This window comes from Echinops telfairi, unplaced genomic scaffold (assembly GCF_000313985.2).
Source record: "Echinops telfairi isolate 266 unplaced genomic scaffold, ASM31398v2 ScPeMD7_7467;HRSCAF=8505_1, whole genome shotgun sequence".
NCBI classification, from domain to species: Eukaryota; Metazoa; Chordata; class Mammalia; order Afrosoricida; family Tenrecidae; genus Echinops; species Echinops telfairi.
The window spans coordinates 11450609-11472880 of NW_022111368.1; the positions used below are offsets into that span (position 1 = coordinate 11450609).

At 48.1% G+C, this 22272-nt stretch overlaps 1 protein-coding gene across 4 annotated transcripts in view; it reads left to right on the forward strand.

Moving 5' to 3' along the window:
* MCF2L (MCF.2 cell line derived transforming sequence like) overlaps positions 1 to 22272 on the forward strand; it is a 98986-nt gene that overhangs the window by 36265 nt on the left and 40449 nt on the right. For all 4 annotated transcript variants that reach the window (XM_045283987.1, XM_045283989.1, XM_045283986.1 and 1 more), the window contains exons 3-7: positions 13951 to 14070; positions 15699 to 15815; positions 16415 to 16564; positions 17886 to 18010; positions 20115 to 20229. In XM_045283987.1, the coding sequence (XP_045139922.1) occupies positions 13951 to 14070; positions 15699 to 15815; positions 16415 to 16564; positions 17886 to 18010; positions 20115 to 20229 (627 nt within the window). The remainder of the gene's footprint in view (positions 1 to 13950; positions 14071 to 15698; positions 15816 to 16414; positions 16565 to 17885; positions 18011 to 20114; positions 20230 to 22272) is intronic.

Sequence of the window (22272 nt, forward strand, 5' to 3'; positions counted from 1 at the left end):
CCAATCCTCGTGACCCCTTGATAAATTATAAATTATTATTATTTTCATATCTTACACTGCTGTCTCCCTTCCCCCACAGTTTTTGTTGTTCGTCCCTCTGGAAGAGTGTGGTGTGGTTATATGTCCATGATTGTGATCGGTCCCCCCTTCCTCCCCTCCTCTTCCTTCTTCCTTCTACCTTTCTGGTATCGCTACCCCCATTCCTGTTTATTTCTATGCTACATCTTTATCCCACAGGATGACTGGTGGGTTTGAACCACCGACCTTTTTGTTAGCAGCCTAGTGCTTAACCACTGTGCCAATAAATCAATATAAGATGCTACTTGTTTTTGACTGATAAATTGGAAGCCAAGCCTTGAGTGATGAGGGACTGGAGAGGGGACATGCACGCCATATTTTTAACTCTTACACTGCTCTATTTTTAACTTTATGCACGGAGATAATTTTTCCGTACTTGATTTATTTTTGGCAATTTCAATCTTTTCCTGCATGTGGTAAAACACCTTATATTCTGGTGACTCAGAGGCTTGTGGGTTATAATTGGATCAGGGCAAGGGAGTGTTGATTTTGCCACCAAGTATATGGAAGAAGCAAGCTTGAGTTGCATTAGCTTATTGTCTACTTCCTTCCAACTTTTTATTTTTAAACATTTCAAACCTACAGAAAATTTAGAAGAGTCCAACAGAGCCTATCTACTTTAGTCTTTGAATCTGTTCACCGTTATTAACGTTTGGCCTAATTTGCTGTCTAAACACACACACACACACACACACATCCTTTGCTAATCCATCTGAGAGTTGGTTTCAACCATGGTGACAGTCCTCCCCTAACTATTTGGGGATGTATCATCTAAGATCAAAGATCTTCTCCTACGTAAACAGAATATGCTTAACACATTACATATTGATGCAATACTATCAACCAATTGTTAGGTGCTGGTGAGCCAGCTCCAACTCAGATCCACCCTGTGAGGAACAGAACCAAACCCTGCCTGCTCTGTGCCGTTTTCATAACCCGTAAGCAGCCTGTATTCAAAGATCCCCATAGTCCCAATCATGTCTGGGTATATTTTGTTAAAAATCAAGATCCAGTTCAGGGTGATGCACTATGTTTCATTTTCCCATCTTTTCTCTTGGTAATTGTTTCATTTTGTCCAAGTCCACCTCACTTTGTGATTTCTTTTGTGACCCTGACACTTTTGAAGAATTGACACCTTTTATTTTGTAGGTCATTGCTATGTTTGAATTAGTCCTCGTTGTTGTCTCTCAACGGGATTCATGTTAAGCCTTTGGGCAGGAACATGATTGGGTGTGGCGTCCTCAATGCACATGTGATGTCACCCTACCTCACTGTTGGTGGGCTCAGCTGGATGGTGTCATCAGATCTCTCCCTTTGTACCTTTCACACTCTGTGTTTAGTAAGAGACTCTGGGTAATTCTTTGAGTTTGTGTGGCTATCCTAAACAATGTCACAGCAGAGTAAGGATCCTTGATAATTCTTGCTAGCATCATGTGTATCTATGGTAGTGGTTACATTAATTTATTTCCAGGTGGACTTGTCGATGTGTAACGGTTGTTTCTGAACCAACTCGTGAGCTTCCATTTGGTTCTTCACTTGACCCTGGCTTCACATGTCTGTACAGCCGTTTCTTGACCCTGATCTCCACCTTGGTCAGGTGAGGTCTTACTCTTACATATGAGATGATGCACTGACTACTAAGTAGACAGGCACAGCCCCTAGAAACTCTCGGGTATCAATTCCTTCCTTGGTAATTGTCCTTGATGCGAGTGTTGACCAGAAAAGTGAGTAAGATCTCTTTCCGCTCTTGCTTTGTACTCAGAATTCACGTATGTAAGATAAAACAAAAGCCAGTGGGAACCTTCTTGGGGTCTGCAGAAAGGCAGAAGAGAGTGGCCAGAGGTTGGGGTGGAGAGGCTGGCTTTGACTCGAGGAGAGGTGGTGAGCAGGGATGAGATGGGCACAGTAAAACCTGTGAAAGCCAGAACCAGCAAAAGGTAGAAACCTGTCAATGAAGGAAAACTCAAATATAATCTAGTCATCAAGAATGCAAGACCTAGGAAAACAAGGTGGCCTTGTTGAGTTCTGGTTCTCAGATTTCACTGTAGCTCCCTTCCATTTTTTAATCCATTTTTAACCAGCACCCCACTTCAGGTCCCTGGTGGTGCACGGGGCTAAGCATTCGTTGCTGATGGAAAGGTCACTGGTTTGAATCTGCCAGCTACTCCAAGGAAGAATGAAAAGGCGGCTGGCTGCCATAAAGAGTTGTAGGCTTGGAGATAGGGGGAACCCATCACAATGACTGACATAAAACCCCCTTCCAGGGGGGACGGACAACAGAAAAGTGGGTGAAGGGATAAAGCATTCGGTGTGAGACAGGAAAAAAATAATAATTTATAAATTATCAAGGGTTCATGAGGGAGGGAGGAAATGAGCTGATACCAAGGACTTATGTAGAAAGAAAATGTTTTGAAAATGATGATGGCAACATATGTACACATGTGCTTGGTACAATGGATGTATGTATGGATTGCGATAAGAGCTGTAAGAGACCCCATAAAATGATTTTTTTTAATTCGCAGGCTTGGAAAGCTATGGACAAATTTGAGTCTGTCCCACAGGGCTGCTCTGAGTGAGCGTTGCCTGGACAGCAGTGAGCTGGGCTCTGCTTCCGTTGTCAGAGTCATCCCCAGCCAGGTGCCCTCCGGGTGAACTAAAGCACAAAGCCAGGTGTATTTCTGGTTTCCAGGCAGTCAGTGATAAAAAATGCCTAACACTGCACGGACCTTATCTTCTGATGGGCATGTGCCAGTGCATCCCGCGCTTTCTCTCAGGCCGCACGGAGGAAACCTCCGGCTCATGGTGACATGATTGGCCAGAGGGGATCTGCTCCTGAAGGTTTCCCAGCCTCTGAGTCTTCATAGAAGCAGGCGGCCACGTCTCTCTCCCGGGATTTGAACTTTTGGTTACTGCTCAGTGCTTAACCTACTGTGCCAGCAGCCCTGCTGCAGGTGGTCTAGGCCCCTTGGTTATCTCATTGAGGTTCAGCCGTTGATTCTGTGAGCATTGGTCTCATGTGAGCTGTCCCCAACTGTCCTAGCAGCACACACCCAATTTTTGCGTAGGAGCTGCCCGGGTCTCCGGGAGAACTGGACACCACTGCCCATCCTTTCTGATTCAGACCCACCGTGATCCTCCATTGACAGAGAAACACAGACTTGCAAAGTCTATTTATTGCTCAGGCTTTTTTGGCTGTTTTTGTTGCTGGCTGCTAGGAGCCCTGGTGGCCGAGGGTTCATGCAGTGGGCTGCAATCCTCAAGGTCCGCAATTTAAACCTGCTCATGGGGGACAGGTGGGCTTTCGACTGCCCTGTGCAGTCACAGTCTCACCAACTCGCGGGGGCAGTTCTTCCCTGTCCGATGGGGTCGCTAGGAGTGGGCGTTGACTTGGTGGCAGTGAGTTTGGTTTGGGTCAGATAACACATATAATTGGCCAGGTTTCAGCTACTCCATTTGAAATTAAATATAGAATCTGAGACTGGGTAAGTGTAACTCTGAGCAGAATGTAAGAAAAGTTCCTTGACCTTCTGAAGTATATTTCAGCATGATTCCTCCCAGGTCCCAGTATTCTATAGTGTTCTTTTTTTTTTTTTTCCAGTTTTCTTTTTTTTTTACATTCATTCCATATTTATTAGATCCAAAATCAACATCGGAAATAATATACTGTTTTTAACATATTGATCTACATTTCCTGTTACTCATGCTGACCCTTTAAATTATTATATACAGTTAATATGTGAGTATTCTTCTTTTCATATGATCCCTTACTAGTTTTATATAAAGCTATATTAAAATTGTAAATAATAACATAATGTATGCTGAGTAGTATACTTTTTTTTTATATTTTAGTTTTGTTTTTTTAACATTTTATTAGGGGCTCATACAACTGTTATCCCAATCCATACACACATCAATTGTGTAAAGCGCATTTGTACATCGTTTCTCAAAACATTTTCTCTCCATTTAAACCCCCAACATTAGGTCCTCATTTTCCCCCTCCCTCCCCGCTCCCCCCTCCCACATGAGCCCTTGATAGTTTATAAATGGGTATTTTGTCATATCTTGCCCTGTCCGACGTCTCCCTTCATCCACTTTTCGGTTGTCTGTCCCCCAGGGAGGAGGTCACACACAGTTCCATGTAATCGGTTCCCTCTTTCCTACCCATTCTCCCTTTACCCTCCCTGTTTTGCCACTCACACCACTGGTCCTATAGGGCTCATCCGTCCTGGATTCCCTGTATTTTCTATAGTGTTCTTAATGGGTCCCCCTTACTTAGCACAAGGCATTTGTTTATGAATGCATGTGGTTGATTTTTCATATTGTTAGTATCTAAGAAAAAGATGAATTCTGGAATTAGTCAACTCTTCATTTTCGATCTGCAAATTACATTTTTATTTATGGTCATTTTGAAGCATTCTCATGTTTCTTTTCCAAAGTCAACCAAGGTCAGCCCCAGGTAATAAGAAGATTGCTCTCACATTAGGCAGAACTGTAATCATTTTATCAATTCTTTGCTTATTGAGGAACTCACATAAAGCCCTATTTCATAGTCCCCATCCCCAATCTTCCATCTATCTAGCTCTAATTTTTGAAACCAAGTTTTAATTTCAGACCTTTCTCTAGCTTTTAATATAGATGGTTCACTACAAACTATCTAACATGCTGCTGCTCATATTCAGCGTACATATACTCACTTATCATTAAAATCTCCACGCTTGGGTAGGGTCGGATAGCTATTCTATTTAATATAAAGATTCAGTGACTTAAGTCTAGAAAAGATGAAAACAAAACAGGGACAGTAGCCTTGTTCTTAACTCTGTTACCTCACTGAATGGCTGAGCAAAAGAGGTGCCTTTCATCTGTGGTCAAGTTGTTGGCTTTTGTTTTCTGGTAGGTTTTCTCTTCACCCAACATAAACATTAATCCAAGTGAAATTGCCAAAGAGGGTGAAGGGCCCTACTTTTAAAGGTTCACACCTTGAGCCCTTCCTTAGAGGACACATCTTCTGTGAGGTGTAAATCCAGGGTGATAAACACGGTTGGAATTTAGAAAAGCGTGATTCCTTGTCACCTCCAGAAAAAGATTTCTGTGACGTTGTCTTCCTTGAAGAGTGGTGGCCACTTTCACACGTCGCAGTGGTAGGCTTTTGACGTCCTCTTGGGGGTGAGTGACCCAGAACAGACTTGCAGGCCTCACACTGCAGCCCTGTTGGGTTGCGTGGTTTTCTTTCTACTCAAGTCAGACCATCTGAGGGTCAAGTGCAGGTTCAGCAGGAATGAGCAAGAGGAAAGCTGCTCTTCGTTGGAGATGTTGATGTAATTATTCCCCTTTTCGTAACTGCTTAACAGTGAAATCTTATCCATTGTATTTTGGGATGTAGGAACCCTGGGGGTGGAGTGGATTACACATTGGGCTACTAACCACAAGATCAGCAGTTTGAACCCACCAACTGCTCCACAGGAAAAAGATGAGGCTTTTTAACTCCCATGAGGACTGAGTCTCAGAAACTCACAGGAGCACCTATTCAGAACCCCTACCCTGTCCTATAGGGTCTCTATGAGTCGGAGTTGCCTCAGTGGCATGAGTGAGACTATGAGGTGTGCTATTGGATGCACAAAAGCTCTGGACATAAGTTGTGTCCAAAGCAGTGATGAGAGGGGGTGTAGGGCTGTGAGAGCCACAGCTACCCCAACAACATAACTCCACAAGGATGAAGATTGTAAAAACTGAACATCCAAATGTGGACATCAGTGTCTGTTACATCATGGGAATATGCGACAGCTATTATCTTCCTAACCCTTCATTTAACTAGCAGCACACACTTCTGATCTACCTCTGAGTATGCTGATAACCAGGTACATGTGACTCTGATCCTCAAGAAACATGCCATCAGCAAGTGGTGTAGAGATACACTGGAGGGCCCTGTAATAAGCATATACATAGGGTGCTAGCGTCATAAAGGCTATGTGTTTTAAGGCCAACCTAGAGAGAGAGCAAAAGGTTGTTGTCTGAAAGTTGTTGCCTCCAAGATGCATTATCAGACAGTGGACATAACCAGCAGGGAATGAGCTTCATGAGTTAAGACACAACTTTGGGAGTCATCAGCAAACAGGAGGTACTTTAAAGCCATGTTGAGATTGCCCGGAGAGATCATATAGATAAGGTTGAACAATGGACCCTGATGTACAAACGGTTTAATGGAGGAAGGAGTATGTGAGAGAAGCGTCAGAAGTACAAGCAATTCATGAGAAGGTGGTATAATACCAAGTAGAAAAGGAAACGGATATAGTTAAATACATCAGAGAGATCAGGGCAACCACATGAGGATGGAGAGCTCGGGTGACCTTGGGTAGTGTCATCGTATGGTGGGCATGAGATTTGAATAGGAAGTATCTAAGTAGAGATGTGCAAGAAGTATGGCCGTAATGGGAAGAACATTAGTCGAAAGCTAGAGGGAGATTGCGGAGGGTGTAGCATGCTTAGAAACTGGAGCAAAGATCCAATAGAGGAGAAGTAAAAGATACCGGGATGGGGAGGAGTGCAAAATTGATGGAGCAACGGGGAAAGGAGATTGATGCAGCAAGGACCCTCCACGTGGCCTGCAAAGCACGGGATCCAGAGTTTGGGTGTAGGATTGACATTAGCCCGGAACAGCAAGGGAAGGGGTGAAGTTGCTACTGAGAAAGACACTGTTAGCAGCAGGTGGAATGCGATGATACAGAAAAATGTTGATGTAGCTCAGTCTGATGACTTCTGTTGTTTCCAGAAGAGAGAGGGAAAGAGGGTTTGGCTACAAACCTCAAGGAGAAAGGAATTTTAGCGCTAACTGCAAGGAATTAAGGCTCATGACCTTGAAGGGGCCATGGGCCCACAGTGTTAGGCCTCACAACAGCAGGGCACACAAGCTCAGCTGTTGGGTTAACGACCATGATGATGGGAGAATCCGCCAATCATTGGCACACAGAGGCCTTCTCTGACGGCCATAGTTTAAATACTTATTCCCAGCCAAAGAAGCAGCATGTGGGAGTGTGTCAGGGTGTGGCTGGAGCTCTGTGAGGAATGAGAGGCTGAGACCAGGGAGGGTAATGCAGACCAGATCAGGGCAGCCCCTGGCTTAGGGATTTATTCACAGTGTGATGGGAAACCTCTGGAAGATTTGGAACAGGAAGGTGTCATGATTCGGCTGACATCCTATGGGGTTCGCTTTGGCCTGTCTGTGGAGAATATGCTGTAGAGGAGCAAGCTCAGAGGCAGGGAGCCCAGAAAGGACTTGACTACGGTGGTCCAGGTGAAAGATGATGGAGACTGGTGTCAGTAAAAGGTGACAGGGAGAGAAATGATCCCGGATAAGACCCGAAGGGAGAATAGGGAATTTGGGTTTGTCTGTGATGGGTGGAAGAGAGGGATAAGCCCAGGACAACTCCTTGATTTGGGCTTGAGCAGCTGGGTCAGTAGAGATGTCATTTAATGAGATGAGACTCCCTGGGGAGGATCAGAAATCAAGGCTTTGATTTCAAAATACCTATCACGTATCTAAGTAGTTGTGGCAGGAGGCCATTGGGTAGAGGGGACTGGTGATACCATGTGGAATCTTTCATAAATAGGTGGTCTCTTAGCCATGGAACTGGGGAAGACCCCCTAGAGAAAAGATGGAAGTCCATGACTGCATCCTGGAGTCCTCCCACCTTTAGAATTCTGAAACAGGATGTAGGGCCAAATAAGGAAGGAGGGGCAGCACTGGGTAGGGCCGAAGCCTGGAAGGATGAGATGATGTCCATAAAATGCTTGGCCCCGTGTACAGCACATGACTGTTGTTACGAGGTGCCGGCAAGTTGGCTCTGACTCACAGGACCCCTGTATATTGCCAAATGAAACACCGCGTGCTGCCTCACCTAAGAAACTCGGTGAAGCCCTGACTTGTGGACTCCTCTGCTCATGTTCATGGGTGTTGGCCTTCCACAGGGGGCAGGTCCCCTCAGTTGCTGCTTTTGGCTGTGCTGCCGTGCACACGCCGTGGGGACTGGGCGACTGGGCCTGTCTGGGTTGCAACCACACAGAGGCCCTCTAATGAGCTGGCATGGACTTCGCCTTTCCTAAGCTCCCAACGAGATTGTGTTAGAGTCCGTAATTTAAAAAAGAAAGTTGGTAGGGAAGCCCGGGGTCCTGTTTGAATGGTGACATTATTGCAAATTACGTTTGGGGTTTTTTTGGAGGGGGGCGGGGGGGGCAATCTGGAGGGGTTTCTTGAACTCACCACCCTGGCTCCCAACCCCATCCTTAAGCAATTCCAGTATGCCTCAAAACTTCCAGATGTTGGGCCAGATGTGCCATAGCCTGGGATTCCCCAGAACCGGAAGCACCCTGGATAGCTACGTGTCTGATTCCCTCCATGAGACAGTGACTTCTGGAGGCCCAGGGCCGTCTCTGGGCACTCGACACAGGGTTTACCAGAAGGCTTGCCCAGAGTCTAACACAGGGTTTGCCACAAAGTAGGCAAATCGTGACTGCTAACTCTGTGTGTGTGTGTGTGTGTGTGTGTGTGTGTGTGTGTGTGTGTGCTTGCGTGTCCGAGTATCTCTGCGACATGAGTTTGTGGCCCAGAGAGAGCTGCCCCAAAGATCAGGCGATGAGAAGGTTCCATACAGGACGGAGATCCATGAGGGCTCTTGGAGCTCCATGTAGAAGTGCACTGGAAGGCACCCTTGTGTCCAGTCCCTGGGAGCCCTGCCCACGCCAGCAGCCACAACGCTTTTCCTCCTCGCTGCTCAGAGGCACGAATACGACCTCCTTTGAGTGCGGAATTGTTGCTGTTGCTAGCTGCCATCATGTCGGTGCCACCTCACAGTGCCCGTGTGCGACAGGACAAGACACTCACTGCCTGGCCCGGCACTATCCTCACAATCCTTGCTGTGTGGAAGCCCAGTATTGCAGCCACTGGGCCCACCCATCTGGTTGAGGGTTGTTATCTCTCTTTCGCTGTCCTTCTGCATGACCAAGCCTGATAACCTTCTCCAGGGACTGGTCTGTCCTGACAACATGTCCAAAGTCTATAAGATGAAGTCTTGCCATCTTTCTAAGGAGCCTTCTGGCAGTACTTCCTCCAAGAAAGATTGGTTTGTTCTTCTGGCAACCCACAGCACCCTCAGTATCTTTGCCAACCCTGTAATTCAAATGCATTGATTTTTTTCCTCTGTCTTCGTTATGCAATGTCCAACGTTCATATGCTGATGAGGCCATTGGAAATACCCCGGCTTCGGTCAGTCACACCTTCATCTTCAAAGAAACCTCCCTGTTTCTCAACACTTGAAAGAGGTCTCGTGCAACACATTTACCCCACGCGATACATGGTTTGACTCCTTGACTGCTGCTTCCGTGAGCGGGTAGCTGTCTGATGTTCTCATGTGGTAGCCTCCAGTTCAATTCCCAGCCAGGGCATCACATGCACAGCACGGCCCATCTATCGGTGAACTTGTTTGTGGCTATGATGCTGGACAAATTTCCAGGGAATCTTCAGACTTCTATAATGAGGAAGCCCTGGCAATTTGTTTCTGAGTAGCAGCCAGTGGAAACCGTGTGGATCACAACCATTCAATTGGCAACTCCTTGTGGGGATGATGCTGAAGGGACAGCATTCCAATCCATTGTCCGTGGGGTCTCCGTAAGCCAAGGACCAACTCGGCAGCAGCTAACACCCCCAATGTTCCTTAGCACTCCTGTGTTTTTATCCATGCAAAGAAGCAGCCCTGGTGGGGCGATGTTTAAGCACTCGGCTGTTAACCAGAAAGCGACAGTTCAAATCACGCAGCAGCTCTGTGGGAGAGACAGCCTCAGAATCGGTTGCTTTAAAGATTGTGGCCTGGAAAACCCTTTGGGGAAGTTCGACTCCAGCTGGAGAGTCCCTGAGAGTTAGAGTGGAGCTGAGGGCACCCAGCAGCATCTTTTCCTATCCCCAAGCCCTGTGGACTTGTGTTCCCACTGCAGTGATGTTCAGAATGCCTTGTTCTCTGACAGCGAGTGATCGTAACGAAGATGCGCAGCCTGTAACAATGGTTCGCATTCATCTTTCAAAGATAGCCCTGTCTCGAGGAAGAAAATCTTTTTTTCTATTCGGCGTGAACGAGGATGAGTTTCATTGAGGAATGACCCAGCTGGGGCAGCACTAAGTCTATATGAATAGTGAATCAATGAAAGATGAGGGTAATGATTGACTATAGATAGGATCAGCTCTAGCTGGCAAGGGGGAGTGGTGCCAGCCGATTTGGTTATACATGACTTCAGTCATGAACACAGAGCCCAGCCTTTCCACCCCTGCGCCTGCACCCCTGGCACAAAATGAGTGGTTCGTATCTTGATGATGCATTCTTCCCATGAACAAATGGTTCATATCCTGGCCGTGTACCTCCTGGCAGTGCATCTTAGCCCCTCATTCTTGTGCCATACACAGGAGCCTGCAGTTTGGAACTGGTATCAACCCAGGTCTCCCTCAGGGCTGCTGAAAAACAAAGACAGACTGGGCAGGAGTGAAAGGGGAAGCTTTGCTTTGGTTGATCAAGTAAGGAGCAAGCCTAGACTGACGGAGCAAGTTCCCGGAAAAGGAAGGTTTGCAGTTTTATGTGTCCACACCAATAAGCCCTGGTGCTGTAGTGGTTTAGTTAGGCTGCTCACCACAAGGTCAGCAGTTCAAATCCCTCAGCCACTCCAAGGGAGAAAGATGAGGCTTTCTGCTCCAATGAAGGTTTACAGCCTCGGATGCTGGCAGGGGCAGTTCTACTCTGTCCTTTTGAGCCAGAATTGATTTGACGTTAGTGAGTTTGACATATCTATACCAGGAAGAAAATTTAGGAGGTTATGACTATGGAACAGATTTCACAGGAGTGGTCATGAATGTGCATTAGGGTGGGGTGATGGTTCTTGACCAGGAAGTGGCTTGTAGGACCTCTCATTTTCAAATGTCTGCCAAGTTGGCCTGGTGACGTCTTACTATGACTTTTGGTTCCATGACCAAAGTACTTTCATTCAGGGGTGACCGGAAGGTCGTGACTGTCCCTTCTGTGCATGTTCAGAGGGGCCAGATCTGTCCAGAACCCATGCTCGCTTGTTGTGCGGGGATCCTTTCCTGCAAGGAGGGATCCCAAAGAAACAGGCTACCCGGCAGGAAGGTTCAGGTTAACTATGGGCAAACTCACTGCCGTCGAGTCAGTGCCAGGTCACAGTGACCTGATAGGACAGGGAGAACTGCTCCCGTGGATTCCGGAGACTGTAGTTCTTCACGTGAGTAGAAAGCCTCATCTTTCTTCCGCAGAGCAGCTGGTGAGTTCAAACTGCTGACCATACAGCTCTGAGGTGTCGCCCACAATGCCTCCAGGGCTCCTCATCAGCCTTGAGTGGGCTAAATTGGAACCGCCGGGTGAGTGAGGCCCAGGGACCCACAGGCAGAGCCTGTTCCACCACGACACACGCTCCAGTAGGATGGGCCAGCCAGCGTTCTGGGTTCTCAGGTGTTGTACCTTCACACCTGCAGTATCACTGTTGCTTGGGAACTTGTCTGAGGTGCCAGCTTTCGGACCCCCTGAATCAGAAACCTTGGGGATGGGGCCCAGCACTCTGCATTTTAGTAAGCCCTTCTCCGGGGGGATGCCAAGGCATTGAAAATTGAGACACTGACAAATAGGTCCAGGGACAAAGTGAAGTACAAATGAACCCTCTCCTCTCAGGGCGCAGTAGGGAGGGTCCTGCTGACAAGGGCATCGTGATGTCTAGCTGCTGTTGCTAGGGGCTGCCCCATCTGTCCCATTCACAGTGGCCCCATGTGACAGGAAAAGCACCCAGAGAGTTTTCTAGGCTGTGATCCTTACAGAAGCTGGTCCCCAGCTCCTCCCCTGCCCCCACGGAGCTGCAGCGTGAAGTTTCACTGTCAACTTGCCAGGTGGCGGCCGAGGGTTTCACGTGTCTGCCCCAGCAGGGCCACACACTTCCCTCAACCATTGTAAGAGCTCTCATCTTCCCAGTCCTGAGATCAGACGATGACTGCACTGTGGGGGCCAGGCCTTCCCGCCTCATTGATTTCCAGTGTTGTATCAACTTGTTGCTGGTTTTGTTTTTTTGCAAATGGGGGTAGGAATCTGTGGGATGTAATTTGGGGGGCTTCATGACTGACTTGTCAAGGTGACCCTGCACCTTGGGTTTCAGAAAGGCCGTGGAGAACGTATTTTCTGTCCCGGAGTGAGGGAGGTCTCAGTCAATGCCTTTGAAAGCCCTAGAGTTTTGTCCGGACTTGGGGACTTGTGTGATCCAGAATTCCTGAGGACGCCTGATGTAATGTAGGTCATGGAGGGGTGGAGCCCGCCCCTCTCCGCCAGGCAGCCAGATCACCCAGCCCTGGGCTTCGTTTGTCCCCTGCCGAGAGGCCTGCTGCTTCCCCCATAAAAGGAGCTTTAGGGCTGGCTGTCTTCTGGGATCCTGTCACTTCACAGAGATGATTTTTTTTCCGTGAGGTATTTTGACCAGTTAGTATCACATCCCCCGTCTCTTTTAATGTTTCAGGGCTTTGGGACATGAATTGTATTGTCAGTGAGTTTAACCTAGTTAGCCAGAAATCAAACTCAATTGCTTCAAAATTTCTTTTTTTAGTGATGAGGGTCTCCCTGGAGTTCAGCATCTGGAAATAATTGGGCATGTAGAATATAGCCTCTTGCTTGTATAGCTGTGATAGTTAAGCTTTTTAGCATGTCTTATGTATGTGCCAAGCACTTGACTAAGCATTGTGTGTGCTTAGCTCACTGAGGCCTCCTCGTAGTGTGATGAGGTAGGTGCTCCCATCACCCTCATTTTACAGGCAAAGAAACTGAGGGACAGAGGGTTAAGGTTAAGTAACTTACCCAAGATCACACACCTTGAGTGTGGCAGAGTAACCTGTTGTATCTAGTTGTAACTAAATGTATTCATCTAGTTGTATCTAAGGGGGGACATGTATGCTGGCAGATAAGCACTTTTTTTGTTGTTGCTTTGCTTTGCTTTGCTTTAGGTAACTCCTCTTTATAAAAAGCCAAACCATACCTGTTGCCACCGAGTCTGCTCCAACTCATAGTGACCTCGCATGTCACAGGGCAGGCCTGCTCCACAGGTTTCCCTGCCTGGGATCCCTGCAGAAGCAGATTGCCAGGGTTTCCTGCTGCTGTGGTGCTGGGTGGATTCGAACTGCCAGCTTGTGACACAGCAACCAGCATAGCTCAAACTCCCTGCTATGCAGTCAACTCTGATTCACGGTGACCCTATAGGACAGAGTAGACCTGCCCCTATGGATTTCTGAGACTCTACCTCTTATTGGGAGTAGAAAGCTTCCTCTTTCTCCCTCAACTGACTAGCGGCTTCGAACTGCAGACCTTACAGTGAGCAGTCCTGTGTGCCACCAGGGCTCCTTTAAACAACAGTGATCAGGCATAGAAACCATTTACACCTGTTTTTCTGTGGAGCTTTGTTTTTCTTTGACAAGTGTGATGGCTTTTGCCTCTTTAGTTTCTATAAACATGTAAGCAGCATACCAGCTCTCACAAAGAATGTGACATTCCTCATTAAAAAACAACAGTGATGTCTTTAATAGACATGAATGTATGTGAGGGGGCTTCAAGAGGTTCATGGAAAGATCCTATTTTCTCTTAAATGCATTTTCCCACACACTTTTTGACAGACACACATACACCCCACATGACCATTTTTGTCTTGTATGAAAAGCTGATGGACTACAAAAGAGCTCAACGTTGAACTGCCCCCCGCCCCGTGTACAGTCTGGTCCACACGGTCCAGCAGCAGGTGCCTGGGGTCACCAAGTGCCAGCCCGCCCTCGTGACTGTCCCTCTCCGTTCTTCCTCGCAGGCATCATTCCCAGCAAACCTGCAGCTCGTGCTTGTTCTGCGCCCCACTGGATTTTTCCAACGGACTCTCTCCGACATCGCCTTCAAATTCAATAGAGATGACTTTAAAATGAAGGTACCAGTAAGTATGCCTCTGCTTTATCTCTGCCGCAGAATCACACTTAGTTGAATTCGTGGTCCGTCTCTAATCATCAAAATTCTCAGGGCAAAGGATGCCCCAAAGGACTTCATCTGGACGTGGATTTCCTCTCAATGCTGCCATGAGTAATTCGATGCTTTTCCCTCCTCTAAGCCACTCACCATCACCTGCCTACCTCTCTCCTTCCTCCACGAGATTTGATAGCTCATGGCCTTAGACAGGTCATGTAAAAGCTAAGAGATTTAACAGAGAGCCATGAATCTTAGGACTTTCTTATACCTGGTAGATTTCAGGGAGGAGACAGAGCACTGATATTTTGAGCAGTCAGTCCTCAGCACCTTTTAGTTAGGAATGTCTCACCCATGCTCTCTGTCAGTACTCTGGGGGAATAAGAGAGGTTGCAGAGGCAGTGGGTGCAAGTATCTCCCTCTGAGTGTGTGGGGTTGGATTTCACCCTTAAAGAGTGTAGCAGAATGATCCCTACCTCATCTCTCATTATTCCAGCTATTCCTAGACCAACCTTCCTTATAACACTTTCTGGGACTGGTTACTTGTTCTCTTTTTTTTTTTAAGGGTGTGATATGGGGCTATATACAAACTCTTAAAACATGTACTTAGGGAACCCTCAACTTCATTGCTGTGTTGTTCGTTGTTGTCCCCTTGATTTTGACTCATGATGACCCTAAATTATACCAGTTAATCTTGTGAACAGCACAGGGACAGATGGCTACCTGCTAATTCATTTCTTCTCTGTTGCAAAGGGAACAATCTCTGTGACTACCTGCAGGCACCTGGTAATGTCTCTAACAATCCAAACACCCTGTCTTGGGAACCCAATAAGCCCAGGTCGGGGTCACTTTCCGTGAAGTGATTATTACCTTTCCTTTAAAGCACAGTGGGTCAGCAGGCACTCTTGCCCTGTCTACCCTGTTTCCGGTTCACCCTGCTCCTATCCTCTCCGCCAAACAAGCAAGTGCACTTCCATTAGGCAGGGGAAGGAATGGGTCCCTGGTGCAACCACCGGGTGAGCTCAAACCACCAGCCTTTCTGTTAGTGACCGAGCACTTTAGCCACTGCAGCGCCAGGCCTCCTTAGGGGACATACCCAGAACTCCACATTCACTGCCATCGAGTCGATTCTGACTCGCAGCACTACCCTATAAGCCAGGGCAGAACTGCCCCTGTGGGTTTGTGCGAGACTTAACGCTTTGCAGGAATGAAAAGCCCCATCTTTATCCCAAGGAGCTGCTCATGGAACTGCTGACCTTGTGATTAGTAGCTTAACTGGTAGCCACTAAGCATCCACCGACTAAGTGTTCTTTGCTTGTTTCATGCCACACTATCAAGAATTTGCCTGGGCTCAATGGCTACCAACATTTGATCCTCATCACGACGTGATGGAGGTAGATGCCCATTTTTCAAATAAATGGACAGCGAAGTGGTGGCATGCTTGAGGTCACCAGCAAGTCAGTGATCAACACAGATCTGTTCAAAGCCGGATGCTATTCCCACGGTCAGACTTCATGTCCAACAGTGAAAAGCGTCTTTTTAGCCCGTTGGCTTAACCCTATGGATTATCTGTGTAAGGTGCTGCCTTTCCTTCCCGTTTAGATCATAATGCTGAGCTCAGTACCAGAATTACATGGCTACATTGACAAATCACAGCTGACCGAGGACCTCGGCGGAACCCTGGATTACTGCCACACCAGGTGGCTGTGTCACCGCACCGTGAGTGGCTCTGTCCCTTTTCAGAACTTGGAGGGGGTGGGTGGTGGCTGTGAGCTGCGCTTCCTCTTAATTCACAGTTCATCTAACAGAATTGGACATTTGCATCTAATGCCAAAACACATTCACTGAAGTTTTCTGCCCCAAGAATGAGGAGATGGTCTCAGTGGACCTTAGTCATCCTAAAGAAATAACATGACTCATAACTTTGGGAGTGGCTTGCTCTGGGCTTGGAGAGTTAAAAAGGAAACAAGACACACACACACACAACCCCTGTGTTGTTGTGGCTTGTGTGCTCACACATCCTTTACCAAGGAGAGGGACTCCTCTGTACAGAATGACTCGCGAGTGTGAAACTGGAAGTCAAGTGTAGCTGGTGTGTGTCTGAAGAGGCCATGAAGCCTGGGGGCTGATGGTGAAGGTATTTTATTTGTAAGCATGCTGCCAGCCACATGTTCTCTGGAAGGCTCCCTTCTTTCTGAAAGCCGCTCTTGCGTGCTGTGCCGGTGGGGAGTGGTTGCGAAGTGGGGGTCTGCTTTCAGAGCGGCAGGAGGCCCTGGGCTGTGCCCACCTTTGTGATCCGGGTTTTCCCTCTCCCAAAGGCTATCGAAAGTTTCGCTCTCATGGTTAAGCAGACAGCTCAGATGCTTCAGTCCTTTGGGACCGAACTTGCTGAAACAGAATTACCCAATGACGTCCAATCCACAAGCTCGGTCCTGTCCACACACACAGAGAAGAAGGACAAGATGAAGGTATGTGTGGCTGCTGGCGGGCGGAGGAGAGGGGGACACAAAAGTTAGAAGGCGCGAGTGTCTGGTGCTGGGTGAGGCATGCTGGGAGACAAAAAAGTGGATGCTGACATCAGAGAAGACTACGAATTTAGGCAGGATAGTTCAAAGATGCCTTTTGATGCTCATTCGCTGGGCAGCCTCTGAAGGGTGCTGTGCTACCTGTTCTAAACCATGCAGCTTGTCCATGACGCACCTGTGCTGCCTCTCAGCGAAGCATCCCTCGCAAGCCCCGTGTGCTCTTGAGCAATGTCCGGAGTCTGGAGGGAGGAAGGTTTATGAGAAGCAGCTTTTCTCTCCGTGGGCTCTCCCAGCTGCCTGTGCGCTAGGGTCAGCCTATCCCGGTGCTTCTAAGACAAGCAGGGGAGATGGTGATAGTCTGACTGGCATATTGGTCCAGTTCTTTCTGGGATAAATGTATTTTGCGAGGAAACATGACCCCTGCAGGTGTGGCAGCCTGCACCTTGTCAGCGCAGAAAACTGCCTGCCCCCTCCCCGGAGAGACCCCCTCAGGGATCTGTCCGCTCTCTGCCAAGTTCACTGCCTGCTCCCCTAAGCAGCCTTTTTGCTCCAAGCCCTGAGACCTGGCAGCCAGAGCAGAGGCATTTTGAAAGGTGTCCTTTCCTGTTACTGTTTTAACCTTATTCTTTTACCCCTGAGGGACTGTAACCTAGCTCTGCCACTGGGGGCCAGCAGGAGTGAGCACTCATTGCTGCCACCACCTCTACCTGCTGGTCTGGCTCCACGGAAGCCTTTTCCCAGCAGAGAGCCACAATGGCTCATTAGCTTCTCTTCCTGGCAACTACGAGGTGACCGCGAAATGCTCGTGGAAAAATGGAATTAAATGATAATGGGATTTTCCCATGATGTTCTGAAGCCCCTTTATAAGTCTTAGGCCATCTATCAGCTTATCTAGGGTATCGGCATAGAAAGGGACTCATGAAGGAATAACTGGCTGGGTTTGTGATTTCCCACCTTCCTGACCTTCTATTTGTTAATTATCAGTCACAGTACATATTGGGCTGCTGACCACAAGACCGGTAGTTCAAAACCAGCAGCCACTCCACAGGGCTTTCTACTCCCATAAAGGTTTGGGAAGCCCACAGGGGCAGTGCTACTCTGTCCAATAGAGTCTCTGTGAGTCCCAATGGACTCGGTGGCAGAGAGCTTGGCCTTGTGGAGTCCCTTTCAGGAGGAAATACCTAACCAAATCTCAGGGTCCCCTCTGGCCTGGATCCTGAGCCTCCAACCCCTGATGGCCTGTGTTCCGCCCCCACCCCCACAGGAAGATTTGAAGTTAGCGCTGCAGGAGGGCCACTCCATCCTGGAGAGCATCAGGGAGCCTCTGGCCAAGAACCCCGAGTACAGCCTAAATCAGGACCAGCTTGACAACCAAACGACTGTGCAGAGGTGAGAGTCCGTACCACCCGGCCTGAGTGCTCTCTGTTCCAGGCAGGGGGCATGCTCCAGGCAGACCACCGCAGTGGAAATGGGAGGCCAGAGACTGGGGGCCCAAGGGGTGGAAGAAAAGCAGCACCTCACCTGGGCTTTGGCGCTGTCCTTGGGAGCAATCCCACTCTCTCTCTTAGCCTCCTATTTGTTACAATGGAGCAAGATCTCTTATTCCTTACTGCAGTCTTAGTCCTCTGTGAAACGCGGGGATACTTTTTTCCTAAATCCCAAAGAAAAGAGCTCATCTAGGCAAGATGATTCCACTGAACAAACATGGTTTTTCAAAAGCATTAGAAATCTTTTTGTTTGTTTGTATTTTCCATGTGTGGGCCCTGCAGATGGATGTGGGGCTTCTGCCATCACCCTCTGCAAGCCAGGTGTTAACAACCGAAGCTCTGATACATTCCCTCCTTCAGCTTTGGGTTTTGTTATGTACAATCCTTGGTCACACGGGCTGCTGTGCTCAATCACGGTTTTAAAAAATGAAACAGATTAGATAGATCAAGCAGACTAGCAACGAGGACAGCTTCGATTCCTATAGCTTCCATGTTCAAAGTACTATCCTGTCTCTTGCCCACAGGCAGGTAGAGAGGCTCAGGTGTCTGTTTCCAGGTGGGAAAGCAACTTGAGACTCTCTCTCACATCAAGTTGCAAATTTTTAGAGTGTAAACTTTTAGCTTCTGTTGTAAAATAGTCGTCGTATATCTCACACTGTGTTTCTAACATGACAACAGAATATGGGAGCATAGGGCTTGAATGTTCGTTAATGTTAGCTGATATTATACGGTGCTTGGAAATGTTCAAAACTTCACGTATCTTTTTCTCATTTTATTCTTAAAGTGTGAGATCCAGAAAGGTTTTTTTAAACACACACACACACACACACACACCATCATCATCTTATATACAGAAGGCGCTCTGGTGTGTAATGGGTTACACGTTGGCCTGCTAACCACCAGGTTGGCAGTTCACACCCACCAGCCACTCTGTGGGAAGAAAGATAAGGCTCTCTGTTCCCATAAAGATTAACAGCCCTGGAAATCCACAGGGACAGGTCTACCTCATCCTGTAGGGTCATTATGAGTCAGAATCCGTTGGATGCCAGAAATTTAGGCTTTGAATTTTCATCGTATCAATCAGAAAACCAGTTCAGAGTAGCTAGCTAGATCACTTTGCACAGTGGCACCAGGCGAGCCATCAGCAGCCCCAGGGCTGAGTTTCTTTATCTTGAAATGTGTCTTCTCTCCATCCAGCCCCATTCACTTGTTGAGCAGCCGGGAACCCTGTGGGATGCACAGGGGACAAGAGACCCTCCCTTGAGGACTCACAGCTAGACTTGATGTTACGAAGGGAAAGCCCTCCCAGGGCCTGCAAAGAGCTTTGACATGAAGTGGTGGGTCGACTCTCGGGTCCCTGGTGGGCAAGTTGTTAACCCATCCAAGGCTCCATTTCTTCCTCCATCCAGTGGAATGAATCATAGTGCACCTTTGCCTGTGGCTTGGGCGGGGAGGGGGTGGGGGGGCGCTTCAGAAAGTTCATAGAAAAAAGTGAAATGAGGAACGTGGACTTGGTCCACGAACTTCCTCACACACGTTGAACGTTAAGCACAGAGCGGGGTACACGGGGATTCTCAGTGCTCGTGAGCAACTGCGCAGGAATGTGGGTGATAGCTATTCCCCGCCGTCATTGAGGCAGCTTACTGCTTATCTTCACCTCTGAGCCAAAGCTGTAAACAAGTCCAGGCCTCTGCTATTTTGACTTCATAAAGAATGAATGAACTCCGTTTAACTCTGCCAGCAGCCTGAGCCGGGTAGCACGCGATGGTATGAAGGGGATAGAATCCTGGAAACGCCTCCCCTTCATACATGTATTGGCCCTGTCAAGGCACCAGTCACACTTGCAAAATCCTGTACTTGAGTACACAGCGAGAGTGCTATGGGAGGGCTTCGGACCGCCTCTAGAGCCCGAGTGGTGTAAAGACCCTGCTTCTGGGTGGAGCTGATCGTTCTTTGATTCCCGACCCCTAGGCCACAGTACAGATGCGTCTCCTCTTTTCCCTAAGGCTCCTGGCCCAGCTGAATGAAACCGAGTCTGCCTTTGATGAGTTCTGGGCAAAGCATCAGCAGAAACTTGAACAGTGTCTGCAGCTCCGGCACTTTGAGCAGAATTTCCGAGAGGTGAGTGGAGCGGGGCCTGGAGAGGGACTCCTTGGATGAGCACCTGTGTGCTCCGGCTTCGGGAAGGATCTGGGGAGCTAGAGGGCGCTGTTGTTTCAGCAGGCTGGTCGTAGCACAGCTGAATTTCCAGGCTGACTGGTATACTGTAACACAGGACCTTTAAGCATCTCAGAACAGCTCAGTCGTTGCCACAGTAAGCAAAGTCTGCCTATGCTTTGCATAGCCCCTGAATCTACTGCTCATGGTATTTTGATCCTGTTAGGAAACTCAGTGTAGGCCCCACTCAAAGAAGGTGGCCGAGGAAACGGCATCAAATGGGTGTTCCTCTCCAGAGTTGTGCCAATAGGTTGCTCCACAGAAGTCTCGGGAGCCTGATACTGGAGATTAGATTGCTGGCAGGACTCTGGGGAAAACATACATTTGTAGCAGCACAGTGGGCTGCCATCTTTGAGCAGGGCCCAGCTGTTTGTTTGCTACTACATCAGAATACCATGGGCAGCTGATCTGGCTGCTGTGCCATGTGCACAGCCCTTGCTTATGAGGGCAACGATTGGACCACGTGCCACCTGGTGTGGGAGAGTCTATTAGCCACTTTGAACCTGCAAGATTAATTGGGTTAAACCTTGAACATGATTTAATGAGTGGATCATTGCCTATATAAAAGGCTATTTAAAATACGTCTACTGGCATGTACTTTCTTCTGCTTGATTTGTGAGTTAGTAAGGAGGCCTCTGTTCTCACCTTCTGTTCACCTGTCTGATCTTGTAATTCCATATACATTGATTGCAGACCTATATGGGCCAGACTCAGAGGCCTGGGTATACAAAGATACAAAATGCAGGCGTGCCTTGGCTTCCTTCTAATGAGAGCTAGACTACTAGCCAAAATACAAAGCTCAGTGGAAGGGCTCAACAGCAGAATGGCGGAAATGACAAAACAAAGAGTTGTTGAACTAGAAAGTAGAACAATAGAAACGACCCAATCTAGACAACAGAGAGAAAATAGATGGGAAAGAATGTGCAGTCATAGGCAGCTGTGACGTTATCACGAGAGATCTAACCTTCTTCTGTGGATGCCCTGGAAGGCAGCGAGAGGATGGATTGATAAAGGACTCATGAAAGCAGTAACTGAAAGCTTCCCAAGTTTGGCAGGAGCCATGGACCTGCAGAGATAGAAACAAATGTCACATCGTGGAGCCAAGAAAAAAAACCAACTGAGGAACATTTCCATATTCTAAATTTTGTGAAGCTGTCTTTTCAACATGCTCGTGCATAACATTTATCCCTAGACAAGGCAGCCACGTGGCTGACACAGCATGATGAAAGAATGAGCTCCTGATGTCCCTGAACACTTGTTACTGCCACCTTCAACCACTGGTCCCCTTCAAAGAGCAGTGAAAGGAACCAGGTGCAAAATAAGCTTAGGCCAAGCTGTGGTCTTTAAGCTGCAACCACTGAGAGAAATGTGGAGTGTTTGAACCCTGAACACTTTGGGGGAAGCCTGAAGGGCTCTTTGGGGGAAAGTACATAACCTCTTGTACTTCTTCCCTGAGAGTCAAGACATTCAACAGCAGAGGGTAAAGCCCTGTTTAATACCCTTAAGCTCACTTGCCTGTGTCCAGCTGAGAAGTCTCCAGAAGAAAATATCATGGAAGTTACATCTGAAAGAAGAATCTGGGTGCATCCCAGTGACACCGAAATGAATAAGGACATTACCTTAAGGGCATCTGGAGATGGCGGAGAAAGAAGCACAAGAGATTCTCCAACATCTTCTGAGGTCCAGCCAGTGTCGTCTGGGAGGATTGTGGTCCCAGCACTCTCGCTCTGGAGCTTTTCTCTCGTCGTCATCCCTCCTGGCATTGTGGCTCAGCGCTGCCAAGCCACCCTCAGGGTGAGGCTATCACCCTGGCTCTCTCCGGCGCATGACTGTGCCTAGGGAGACCGGGCCCACTGAGTGTCTTGGCCCAGGAGGACCTGTCAGCACGCCCCACTTCCCTTGGGCTGCCATGCTGTGGCTGACTTCCCGCTCATTCCTTCTACAGAG